At 39.6% G+C, this 13,187-nt stretch overlaps 4 protein-coding genes across 4 annotated transcripts in view; 2 read left to right on the top strand and 2 right to left on the bottom strand.

Moving 5' to 3' along the window:
• LOC126370560 (phosphatidylinositol 5-phosphate 4-kinase type-2 alpha) overlaps window positions 1-13,187 on the bottom strand; it is a 242,422-nt gene that overhangs the window by 205,947 nt on the left and 23,288 nt on the right. The gene's annotated exons all lie outside the window — the stretch shown is intronic.
• LOC126370577 (beta-ureidopropionase-like) lies at window positions 3,889-5,217 on the bottom strand. Its single transcript, XM_050015524.1, has one exon. It carries the CDS (start codon window positions 5,159-5,161, stop codon window positions 3,992-3,994), a length of 1,170 nt encoding a protein of 389 aa, XP_049871481.1. The 5' UTR covers window positions 5,162-5,217; the 3' UTR covers window positions 3,889-3,991.
• On the top strand, window positions 9,012-10,410 carry LOC126370583 (uncharacterized). Its single transcript, XM_050015530.1, has one exon. The coding sequence runs from the start codon at window positions 9,273-9,275 to the stop codon at window positions 10,374-10,376; it is 1,104 nt and encodes a 367-aa protein (XP_049871487.1). The 5' UTR covers window positions 9,012-9,272; the 3' UTR covers window positions 10,377-10,410.
• On the top strand, window positions 10,590-13,054 carry LOC126370617 (proteasome subunit beta type-3). The gene is made up of 5 exons (XM_050015580.1): window positions 10,590-10,713; window positions 10,976-11,181; window positions 11,585-11,753; window positions 11,991-12,119; window positions 12,891-13,054. Exons 1-5 carry the CDS (start codon window positions 10,711-10,713, stop codon window positions 12,999-13,001), a joined length of 618 nt encoding a protein of 205 aa, XP_049871537.1. The 5' UTR covers window positions 10,590-10,710; the 3' UTR covers window positions 13,002-13,054.

Here is a 13,187-nt window from a genome sequence, read left to right as displayed (position 1 = left end):
AAAAGTACCGCCGGAAACGGAAATGCCGCCATGTTGGAAAAAACTGCGTCCCTAATTACGGCGGCAAAACAAACAGACAAAATATTTTGCGTTTATAATCGAGTTAAACCTCGTAGGGTGGCGGATACTGTTTTTATAAGGAAAAGTTGTAACCGCTTTTAAACAAAACTATATTTGTCAGAGTAAGGGTACGAGTTTTGTACTAAGGAGGAAAGTCGTAGATTACAAATACAAATCTTTATTGGTAACGTAAGCTACATGTCATTGGTAAGTGTATTTACTTTATTATAGCAAAGAAATTCATTAAATTCGTAGAATATGTTCTTAAACAACCACTCATTTATGAGCTTATTAAAAGATTGGGTGGACGCTGCATCCGGTATTTCCGGTGGTACAGATCCCCGCCGGCGTGGTCGACGATTTCCCTCATTCAGCGCTTATCGCTATCGACCCACTAGGGTCGATTAATTCTTTCAAATATTTTTCCTCTCAGACGACGCCCTGAGCCGAGGTTCGCGCCCAACTGGGCACCCTCAGGCCTGTTGTCTTAAACGTTGTACCGGGTGAGAGCCTTCAGCGCTCCCCATTTGTCCGGCCAAGTAGTTAATGCCATCTGCGGCAAATCTACAATAAGTCACGTCAAAAAAAAAAAAAAAAAAGGTGGTACAGATGGGCCTATTATATGAATAAACAGATTACACACTCTTTTTTAATTTGTGTTGGGGATTATTTTTTGTTAAGTACATATTTTTATTTTATGGTTTAGGTTTAATTGTAAATATTAGGAGGTAAGTACTTACTTGTACTTACTTACTTGGAGCTCGGTGGCGCAGCGGTAAACGCGCTCGGTCTGCGATTGTTGAAGTTAAGCAACTTTCGCAAAGGCCGGTCATAGGATGTGTGACAACACAAAAAAATAAAAACTTTTCATCTCGAGCTCCTCCGTGCTTCGGAAGGCACGTTAAGCCGTTGGTCCCGGCTGCATTAGCAGTCGTTAATAGCCACCAATCCGCACTGGGCCCGCGCCGCGTGGTGGTTTAAGGCCCGATCTCCCTATCCATCTATAGGGAAAGCCCGTGCCCCAGCAGTGGGGACGTAATGGGCTGGTGATGATGATGACTTACTTTCCCATCCCATTTTGCCTTTTTATTTTATTTTATTTCGAGAACTTACAGCCTTGTTTTACATAATAGATGCTCGTAAGTACAAACAAATGCTAATTAAAAGCTACCGCAAGTGAAAAAACACACTACTACTACTATTGAGTAGTTTTTTGGTACTGAGTAGTGGTTCGCGCCCGGGTGACCCTCAGCACTCCCCATTTGTCCGGCCAAGTAGTTAATTACTATATAGTCACTTTTGTTGTCTTTTTTTAAGTACTGAGCCTATCTATCTTTGTATTTTATTTTTACACTTAGTATTCCTGCGCTATCCCTCTATATAATATAAATATTAAATATCTCCTATACTCAAAGCTTGCCTGCAAGAGATTGCTACTTAGCAATAAAGCCGGCTATTGTACTTTTTCTATATCTCTTTTGTTTTGTGTTTCGTATTACCCGTTTGTGCAATAAAGTATTTGTTATGTTATGTTATTTTTTTTTTGTGTGTCAGGATCGAAGCAAATGGAATTCTATAGTCTCTGCTTACCCCGGTGGGAAATAGGCGTGAGTTTATGTATGTATGTATGTTATTTACTATATCAATTGATGCGGCTAAACTTCTCATCAAAATGGGTTAATCAAAACCATACCACCAAAAATCAACACAGAAATTCACAGTACCTACCTAGAGATATCACACCTGCAACAGTGCCAAATGGCAACCCTGTAAAGACATCATTATCGTAATGGATGTCACGGGCGACAACACCAAGAGCCCTAGAAACAACCCAGCAACCTTTCACCACCCACCAACCCAATACCACCCTTAATCCCCTCACTTAAACTCCCAACCAACCGCAAAACTCAAACTTGCATTCCTGAAGTTGGGAACGACTGGGCATAAGTATCAGAAAGGATATTTCCAGAAAGTTCTTTTAGCAAAGTCGACTTTGCTAGCTTGCAATAGTGCTAAAGTGAAATGCAAAGTGTAAAGTGGTGGTTGCTAAAGTGGTAACACATTAGCGACTTCTCATGGGTGAGGAAATGACTCAGGAATGATGTCTGAAAGTGTCGCTTTTATCTAGAACTTACTAGATACCACTTCACCGCGCTTTAGAGGATGCTCTAAATCTGAGGTACCTACTGTAAAAAGTAACGTGATCTTTGTTGTTTGATATTATTTTAAACACTTCACAACTGTTTGCTTCTCTATTGGAGTGCGGCGAATAAAAAATGTAGAACACTTTCAGTTGATATTCTTATACAATATATACGTCCCACTGCTGGGCACAGACCTCCCCTCAACGAACCCGAGCAGGTATGGAGTATACTCGTCCACCGCGCTGCTCTGAAGCACGAGATCTTTATACTTTTCCAGCCCAGGTATAGACCCCGGACCTCCAGATCGTGACCCCCAGCGCTTTAACCACTACGCCATAGAGGCTATTATTTTCTTATGAAATAATATTTTTCCAGAGTCACACAATGTTTATTATTGTGTCAACATTTTAATTTACATAGTGATATGATAATACATAAACTGCCTATATACGTCCCACTGCTGGGCACAGGCCTCCCCTCAATCAATCGGAGGGGGTATGGAGCATACTCCACCACGCTGCTCCACTGCGGGTTGGTGGAGATGTTTTTTTTTTTTTTTACGGCTAATAGCCGGGACCAACGGCTTAACGTGCCCTCCGAAGCACGGAATCATCTTACTTTTTCGGACAATCAGGTGATTCAAGCCTGAAAAGTCCTTACCAAACAAAGGACAGTCTCACAAAGTGATTTCGACAATGTCCCCATCGGGAATCGAACCCGGACCTCCAGATCGTGAGCCTAACACTCTAACCACTAGACCACGGAGGCTGTTAATAATGATAATAAGTAGGTATTAGGAATATCAACTACCTACCACACCACACAATTGGATTAAGGAATATAATTAAACTAAGTATATTAATTAGGTAATTATTATTATCAATTATTTTTAAAGAGAAAGTTCACACCACTTTCCCCACTTTCCAGCGAAATGCACTTTCGTTGATATGTGATCTAACCTGTTTTGGGGCGGCTTTCCCTTCGTGAGTAAAACCGGACCTGTCAAATTTTCAGGTTAGGTAAGCGGACCCTATGGTTGCTACGCTATATGATGCTATGGATCACCCTATGAATGCTAGGAAGATGATGATTTTCATAGAGAAATTTAATTCAATACAAAATCTGACTTGACTGCGGGTTCAAGTCCCGTCCGAGTCAGATTATTTCCAGTCTACTTTCCTCAAAACAAAAATGTATTATGGCACTGTACAGATTTTTCTTCATTTAACGTTCTAATCTCATGAAACAACTGTTGTTTTTTGGGTATAAATGATGACTCTTTTTATTACACCCAGGCACAATTACACCTTCCACCCATTATTATTTATTCTGATCAAAATAAAGAAAAGCAATATACGTAGCAACATAATTTTATACATAATGTGATCCAAATATCTAGCAAAAAATATTTATATATATATATATATGCTTCTGCCATTACTCCTGAGAAAATAGGTAATTATCTCGTCATAGCTATACAACGCCATAATTATAGAACGTAACCTGGAAAGCCCCTCATTCAGATATCACAATTATTTTGTAGCTAAATAATGATGCACCTACCTGCTTCTACCAAACAAAGTTAAAAAATCATTATTAAAAATCGTACTTGCGGTCGAAATCGATCGATATTCTGTGTTATAAACTTGTGTGGTGTCGTTGGGAGCAACAAAAAAGTGATTAATTGTATAAAAAACACTTATTTATTTAATATTCCTTAAGATTATATTAGCACCATAGATAAAGTCGCGTCGTGGTATCATGAAATCAACCTGTCTGTTTACTCTTCACTTCTCATTCTCGTAAACCACCTGTGGTTTGTAGTCCAGGTCCACCACGTTGCTGAGGCTGTTCACGTACATGTCCAGTCTCTGCGTCATGTAGTAGCAGCGCCGGTCCCTGATCTGTCTGTTCATGTTCAAGTCCAATACCCCAATCAGTAGCCCGTCCTTCGTACGAGAGAGACCAGGGCACCTCACACCGTCGGGGCCGCAGAAGTAGCTCGATCCATAGAACAAACCCAGGTCCTTATGAGCCGGCTTGCCATCAGCAGACGTGAACTCATTCGGGAATTCTTCGTAGCCAACTCTGTTTATAGCAGCAGTAAAGTAGCAGTTGGTTATAGCAGCGTTTCTCGCTTCAATGTTCCACATGTACTCGCTGCCGGCGTCGGCCGCGATCGTCGCTGAAGGATTGAAGACTATCTCGGCTCCGTTGAGCCCGTACATCATCCAGTTGAGGACGTGATGCCGGCCGAAGCAGATGTTCACAGCGATCTTACCGTAGCGAGTGGCGAACACCGGATGCCCTGTGTTACCTTCCATGTAGTAGTTCGACTCGTTGAAGTCGCCGACTCTTGGAATGTGGTTCTTGCGATGCTTGCCGATCACGTTGCCGGTGTCGCTGATCACAACAGTCGTGTTCCAAAGGATCTCAGCGTGTTTTTCGTCCCTTTCCAGAATAGAAGAGACAATGACCATGGCGTACTTAACCGCCAATTCCCTCAAAAATCTGGTAGTAGGGCCTTCTTCAGCAGATTCGGCGAATTCGCACCAGGGCTGCTTCTCGCGAGTGCAGAACGCGAAAGGCATGTTCCACAGCTCTTGGAAGCAGAGGATGTTGACGCCTTCTTGTCCGGCGACGTCAATGATCCTCTTTACCTTAGCGAACATGGCATTCTTCTGCTCGTTGATGGGGCGGTCGGTCGGGCTCGCGATGGAGTGCTGGATGATGCCCACCTTAACGAGCCTCGGCGGGCGGGTGTGTTCCTTCTTAGCGGGGAAGGCATAGGCGGCGATTTCGAAGTCGGCTTCTTTAGCTGCTTGGATGGAAGACTCCTTCAGCTTGACTTCTTGGTGGTCCTTCCTGCCATAGTAGATGCGGTTGAACTCATCAAGGTCCCGTCCGCTGAGGTTATTGTTGATGATGGCTTCCAGGCTGGGGGTTTCGTTGTCCATGGTTGATGCGTGTGGTGTGCTGGGTTGGAGCTCGCCGACTGATTTTTCTCGACCGGTCGCCGCTTTAAATAGCCATTAGAATGCAAGTGTTTATCTGTGTGGTCCGATCCTGGCGGCCTTCGACCCGCGATAAGTCGAGACAGTATTCCAAGAGAAAAATATTTGGCTTATCATATCAATACGAGTTGGGCTACGTGACTGAAGAGTAATCAACGTAAAGATGCGTTTAACATAAAAGCAAAGAATACAAAAATGCGTTTGAGAAATATTATTTTCTAAATAACTCTTATTTTTGACTCCAGATGGTCAACAATCCATTATTCATCCCAAACTAGTCCGCCAACCCAATTGGGCTTGGTCTAGGTATCTAGCAGAACTGGAATGTAGCTCAAACCCCCTCAAAATTTGAGTGAATCGACTCATAAAATAAGCTACCTACTTTTAGTTAGCGAAATGTACCTACCTACTTGCTTATGTACCTACTTTTGTAAAATTATTGTCTGTAAAAAATAAAATTAAGGTACCTTTAATTTCAATTTGTGTTTTTCTACATTGATTAGTTCGTCTTTTAATTGATATTGTAAGATGATATGTGCTTCGGACGGCACGTTAAGCCGTTGGTCCCGATTACTACTTACTGATGTAAGTAATTAGTCGTTACGTGATGTCAGGGGCCTTTGGCGGCTCAAGTAGCCTTGATTGATGAGGTTGGTAATCCACCTCTCAACCCACACGAGAGAAGAAGAAAACCAACTTTTGACCGAATGACTAGATATTTTTAGTCAGTTTATCTCTCTAACCCTGTCTAAAATCTACTCCAACTGGGATTACATTACCTACTTAAGTAATTATCTAAACAAACCCAAGGTAACCAGAAGAGCTCATTGGTACTATAAATAACCCTTTAGGTATTCTAGCACAATCCGTGTTGAATATTTACGCGACAGCCATAAATTATACAAGACAGGTCTGCAACCTGCATGTACCGTCAGACATCTTTAATCTAGGCTGTAAATATAGGGTCTGGATATACTGCATCATACCCAGGTTGATGTAACATACTGTGTAGCAACTTGCCTGTACGCCTGTGTTACCAAAAGGTTCTAGCTAGACAAAAAATAAATTAAAAAAAAAATGAATTTAAACGACCCAGCAATGATACTTATGCATAGGTTACAATAACATAAACAGCTGCTATCTCAAATCTTCTTCTATCGTGTAGGTTGTGAGGTGGATTAGGTTGGTAATCCAGGATTACCAACCTCATCAATCCTGGTGTCAGCATTACTATTGAGCCGCCAAAGGTCCCTGACATGACTCATGTAACAACTACATACTTACATCGGTATGTAGTAACCGGGACCAACGGCTTAACGTGTCTTCCGAAACACGGAATTATCTCCAATAATATCTTATTGGCATGTGACTGTAAAGTTTAGTATTCAAGCACCGATTTGCCGCAGATGGCATTAACTACTTGGCCGGACAAATAGAGAGCGCTGAGGCCTCTCACCCGGTACAAAATGTAAAAGAACAGGCCCGCAGGTGCCCAGTTGGGCGCGAACCTCAGCTCAGGGCGTCGTCTGAGAGGATTAAAGGAGACGGGTCATTTCTGCCCCAGGCCCGGCACGAAAGAAACTTATCTCATAATGTTCGTAAAATTAGGTACATTAAATCTAAAAAATCCGCATCGCTGAAAATAATGTTCTTGTTAAGGCGCAACATTTTATTTCTTACATTTTTTTCGTCATGTTTTTGTTTATTTGTTATTTTAGTAAGAAAAAAATAAAATCCATTATTACCAATAAAAATATACAAATCATTTAAAAAAGATATGTTTCTTCAATAAAAAAAATAAACGAAAAAACTAAAAATAAAATGTTGCGCCTTTACAAAAACACTAGGCAAATTCAGTATGTTCGCCATATATTTCAGCGATGCGGACTTTTTATATTTACTTTACCTAATTTTACGAAAATTATGAAATAAATTTCATTCGCGCCGGGCCTGGGTTAATTTTGTATGGGCCGTGACCAGTCTCCTTTGAAAGAATTAATTGACCCTGGACCGATAGCGATAAGCGCTGAATGAGTCGGTATCTGGGTATGTGTTTGTTGTCGGGGCATCGATAAAAACTTTCTTCCAAGCAATCACTTCACACAAAGGCATCATCATAACCTCGGAGTCTTGCGTCTCGCTACCTAACGCTGTTTTCTTCCCGAAAATATATTCAAGGCCTCTGACTTTACGTCATCATCATCATCGCCCTAGCATTGTCCCATTTCTCACAGGGTCCGCTTACCTAACCTGAAGATTTGACGGGTCCGGTTTTTTACAGAAGCGACTTCCTGTCTGACCTTCCAACTCACAAAGACCAGCCCAATACAGGTTAGGTCACATACCTCCGAAAATGCATTTCTTTGGAATGTGGGTTTCCTCACGATGTTTTCCTTCGTTGCTGAGCACGTGATAATCGTTTATGATCCAAACTCGACACAGAGAACAAATTCGATAATCATTTTGACCTCAAAGTGAGAGGCAAGAGTTCTACCAACTGGGCAACCACGGCTTTAACTTTATGTACGAGCCCTTAATGCTGTAACCACACATAATAGGTTTAATAGTGTCAATAGATAACTAGTTGAGGCGAGTATGTTAATCAATTAACTACAAAACGTGCACGCGCGCTGTTTGCGATGCAAATATGGCGGATTATGTAACGATGTGGTGTATGCTTTAGTACGTGTTTGCTATTGCCATTTGCACAGGAGTTTTAATCTTTATTTACTTATTTAAACATCTGTTTATTTACCAGTTTATTGTAAATATCGTAGGTATATAATGATGATGCACAGATTGAAGAATTTCGTATGGACAGGAGGAGGGCCCGGTGGTGTAATGGTTACCACGCTCGTCCCGACTTGACAAGAGCTGTGGGTTCAAGTCCCGTCCGAGTCAGATTTTTTCCATTTTTCTACTTTGTGAGTTTCCCTAAGCACGTGTGAATGCTATAATAACAAATATCATTTATTGTATTTCAGATAACGTGAGAATTAACTATTTAATGAATGATTAGGCAGATAAAAGGGTCAAGATGTTTCTATTACAAACTGATATTTACTTCCATACCTAGTTGTTAGATACAGCCTACCTATTTAGCGAGAACAAGGTAGTTACATGTTTATTTCTATGGTACCTTCCATGGTATAATAACAATATGTACTACCCCTCTAGTCCCATGCTCCTATCTATTACGTATTTAGTAGGTATTTAGGTTATCAATAGTGTTTGGTAATGAGGTACTTTCGAAGCTACGTTCCTTAAAATAATAATATTGATGGCGCTGTACAGATTTAACGTGATAATAAATTCCTATTTTCACATTGCTCGGGTAGATAATTATTCAAAAATATAATGTATAAAAGGAAGCATATATAAAAATTATTGTTGTCTGATATTTGGATCAGATTATGTATACGATTATGTTGCTACCTATGTTGCTTCTCTTTATTTTAATCAGAATAATGATGGGTGGATGATGTGTTGTGCCTGGGTCTAATAACAAGGGTCATCATTTATAGCCAAATACAAAATAGATGCATAAGTATGGCTGTTATCCATGATATTAGAAAGTTAAACCAAGGCAAATTTGTACCCTTATTAATAACTAATAATGGTTTTGAAATATTTGAGAGTACGAGGCATGCCTTTTAAATTTTGTCGTTTGTAGAAAAAAAAGCAACTATAAACTTATAAGTAGTACCTTTTATTGTCTTTCAAAGTATTCACCACGAAGTTTAATACACTTTTCCATTCGCTCGAACCAGTTATTACGAGTAGTTGTGCCTATCTGTTTGTTACCTGTGTCATTGGTGAGGGAATATTTTACTAGATTTCGAGTTCGGGAAACGAGGTCATCGACTACCTAGCTAAATATCATTAATAGCCTACTTATCAAAACGTTTTGTTATTGCTCACATCTGTTTATTTACGTAAACAACTATTAGTACGTGTATGTATTATTTAAGTAGGTACTGATAACTTTACAACCCAGCAACCGGGTCCAAGTGATAATAATCACAGTATCACCGTCAGGGCATTTAAAAACAAAATGGATTCTTGTGAACATTCTCTCGATAATATTATTAAGAATAATTTAAATCCCGAACAATTGAAGGAGTTCAACAGGATTTACTATGGAAGGGAGAACCACAGTGAATTGAAATTAAAGGAATCGACAAGGAAAATAAGCAACGAGAAGAATTTTCAAGTCGCCGCGTACTCTTTCTCCGCTGCGAATGAAGAGGTTAGAAATCCAAGAGTTGTAAAGTTGGGATTGGTTCAACATTCAGTTGTTTTACCAACAGACCGACCGGTAGATGAACAGAGAAACGCTATCTTTGAAAAAGTAAGTCATATCATCGAAGCAGCCGCCGCTGAAGACGTGAACATACTCTGCCTGCAAGAAACATGGTCTATGCCCTTCTTTCTGTGTACCAAAGAAAGAGAAAAATGGTCTGGATTCGCCGAATCTACTGTGAACGGCCCAAGTGTAACCTTCCTCAGTCAATTAGCGAAAAAACATGATATGGTCATCATATCACCTATTCTAGAAGATGATAACGGTGTTTGGTGGAACTCAGCGGTTGTTATTGACGCGAACGGAACGGTTTTGGGAAAACACAAGAAGAATCATTTACCCAGTATTGGGGGCTTTAAAGAAACGGATTATTACAGTCCCGGGGATGGTGGCCATCCAGTTTTTGACACCAGGTATGGGAAAGTGGCCGTGAATATTTGCTATGGTCGCCATCATGCATTGAACTGGATGATGTTTGGCCTAAACGGTGCAGAAGTAGTTTTCAACCCCGCGGCAACTATTGCTGAATTTGGAGAATCATTCTGGGGTATTGAAGCCCGCAACGCAGCGATAGCCAACAATTACTTTACTTGCGGCATTAACAGAGTTGGTACTGAAGTCTTTGGAGAAAAGAAAATAACAAGAAGTTACTACGGCTCCAGTTACGTAACTGCTCCTAACGGAATAAGGACCCCAAGTCTTTCAAGAGTTAAAGATGGACTTCTCATTGCTGAAGTGGACTTGAATTTATGCAGACAAATAAAAGATCACTGGGGATTTCAAATGACCGCGCGACTGGACATTTACGCGGATGAGTTACGAGAACAAGTAGCTACAAATTATGTAAATAATTAATCAGTTTCCAGTAAATATAAGTACTCTTCTTTTTACCAGCCCCTTTATTTGTTTTATTAAATATCAAAATATCAAAAATATTTTTTGTGGAAAGGAACGTTGCCCTGTGTGCGCTTTTTTCTGCATGTAAATGATACACTTGTTGAAATAGATAAAGAACACAAGAGTATTTATAAAGCTACTGTCTCTCTTACTCTTTACAAGTAACGCTAAATACATACAAATACAGATACATCGCGTTTGCCGAATGATATGTCATTTTTCGTTTTTCTACTAAATTGATTCAATTATTTTTATTAAAAACACGAGTGAAAATAGTGAATAAATATTAAATATGGTGAGTAAAATCTTATATATATTTGTCATATTCATCGGCTTTATTGAAACAAAACAGATACCGGTTTTGGTTATAATAGCGTCATGAACATTACGTTGCAAAAATTGTTTTTAATATTTTTCTAAAAAATACAAGTAGATTATGTCTCCAATGTCATAAAAATGATAAATCATTATACCTTAACATGAATTATCTCATATATAATACCAAATAACTTGATTTTATAACCTATACCTAAAACTTTGGTTACCATTGTTTGTAGTCGATCTTGGCGTACAATGGAGGCGCGGTGGTAGCTATGAAGGGCAAGGACTGCGTAGCGATCGCGACAGACAAGCGATTCGGTATCCAAGCGCAGACAGTCTCCACAAACTTCCCCAAGGTGTACCAAATGGGCCCCACACTGTTTGTGGGTCTACCCGGGCTTGCTACAGACACACAGACTGTGTTCCAGAGACTTAAGTTTAGGTAAGAAGGGTATTTAAAGCATTTTGTTCAAGTGATAATCTTGATAGTCATTCCTATAAAAGTTCATATTTGTTTTATAATAGTTGTATTGATATTTCTGATTGAATCTACCCAATGCATATTTTAAAACCTTTTGCCTACTATGTATATGTACTGTAGTATCCTAGCCAATAAATTGACTAATACTACTTGCCACAAAGAGTGGAAAGTTTTACCGAAACTTCAAAATCTTCTTATCCTTACCAAGACTTCATCAGTCATATGGGTTCTGAGGTTAATGACCGACGTCATCAGCCCTGTTATTGAGGTTACTATCAAGCACTCAAAAACCCTTGACATAGCTCATGTAATTACAAAGTAACTACAGTGGTATTTTTTATAAAATATTTTTGATACTTTCCAGAATGAACCTATATGAGCTGAAAGAAAACAGAATCATGAAGCCTAAGACCTTCTCTGCAATGCTGTCCAATGTCCTGTATGAGAAGCGATTCGGGCCATACTTCATCGAACCAGTGATTGCAGGCCTAGACCCTTATGACAACACACCATATGTGTGCAATATGGATCTGGTAAGAACAAAAACGTTAGAGAGCTTTAAAATGTCAAATTTAATGTGTGAAGTCAAGATTTTAATATCTTAAATATTATTGTCAATACTTCTTTGCTAACTGGACAGGTTTTGGGCTTGAGGAAATGATTATCTGTAACAGATCATATTTTGTAAGTGGAATAATTTGGATGGTAAACAAAAAAACTGAAAAAGACATATTTGTTTTTGAAATATATAATTTTATTGATTCTTTCAGATTGGCTGCCCCAACGAGCCCGAAGACTTTGTAGTATCAGGAACTTGTTCTGAGCAGCTGTATGGTATGTGTGAAGCCCTGTGGGAGCCTAATCTGTCACCTGATGAACTGTTTGAAACCATCTCGCAGGTAAGTTGTTCTTTTATATAGTGTTTTAATATCACCAAAAAGTTTTACAGAAGACTAGAAATTAAGAGATCTATTTTTATAAATATTTCCTTATATTTTCTTTTTACTTTTAATCCTGACACCAGGATGATGAGGTTGGTCATCCACCTCTCAACCCACACAATAAGTAGAAGAATATTTCTTTCAGTCTTTTTCTTAGCTTGCAAAGATTATGTTATAGACTCAATTCTAAAACACTCACTGCCTACTCTTTTAATTGCTTCTTTGTATTCGCGCGGCCACAACTAGCACTATATTACTACGCAATAAACAGTGGGTAAATCGATGTAACAGTCCAGGTAGAAATGTCATAGTGCAGTTGCTTCACACGCGGATGTTTTTAATAACTATTATTTGTCACATATATAAAAATCATTCAAAATGTACATATAAACCTTTAACTAAAAGTACAAAATTTCCTTGCAAAGTAAATTAAAAACATTGGATGTGGGTAATTTATTTTTTACGAAATGGCAACGTAGGGTGGGATTACGTCAACTGGGCTAACCTTGAAATGCTAGGTATCAGTTTTGAGCATACCTGTGGGCTTAGCACCGTACGCACGCGAGTCTTTCTCGCCGCGACAGAGGTCATCTGTCTCTTTCTGTGCAGTACTGTGAGAGTGTGACGGCTGACGTATGTCGAGGCGAGAAAGAGTCGCACGCTTACGGTGCTAAGCCCGCTGGTTTTCTTATAAGATGGTAATTTTTACTTTTACTATTATTTCCCCAGGCGCTAGTGAACGCGGCGGACCGTGACGCGATCTCCGGTTGGGGCGCTGTGGTGTACATCATAGAGAAGGATAAGATCACTGAGAAGCACGTCAAGACGAGGATGGACTAATTAGATGGTTATTGTGGTGGCACGTTTCGTAATAAAATTATTTTAAAATCGTATTTTGTTTTTGTCTCCGGCTTACTGTTTCAACACTTGTTTAGTCCCAAACTACTTTTTATGTTATTTGCCACAAGCCTCTATTACTACAAATGAGGAAGCATAGTTTACCATTATGGTGCATATGACAGCTGT

Source organism: Pectinophora gossypiella, chromosome 11, assembly GCF_024362695.1.
Source record: "Pectinophora gossypiella chromosome 11, ilPecGoss1.1, whole genome shotgun sequence".
In the NCBI taxonomy this organism is placed as follows: Eukaryota; Metazoa; Arthropoda; class Insecta; order Lepidoptera; family Gelechiidae; genus Pectinophora; species Pectinophora gossypiella.
The sequence above is the reverse complement of the archived record's forward strand: the minus strand, read 5'-3'. Positions and strand labels throughout refer to the sequence as shown.

What these genes read in the sequence shown, in the direction of transcription:
- LOC126370583 (XM_050015530.1), top strand. Translation starts at nt 9,273, where the DNA reads ATGGATTCTTGTGAACATTCTCTCGATAATATTATTAAGAATAATTTA.
- LOC126370577 (XM_050015524.1), bottom strand. Translation starts at nt 5,161, where the DNA reads ATGGACAACGAAACCCCCAGCCTGGAAGCCATCATCAACAATAACCTC.
- LOC126370617 (XM_050015580.1), top strand. An exon ending in TTCCAGAGACTTAAGTTTAG is followed by an intron (nt 11,182 to 11,584) that starts GTAAGAAGGGTA and finishes GATACTTTCCAG; the next exon opens with AATGAACCTATATGAGCTGA. An exon ending in TGTTTGAAACCATCTCGCAG is followed by an intron (nt 12,120 to 12,890) that starts GTAAGTTGTTCT and finishes TTATTTCCCCAG; the next exon opens with GCGCTAGTGAACGCGGCGGA.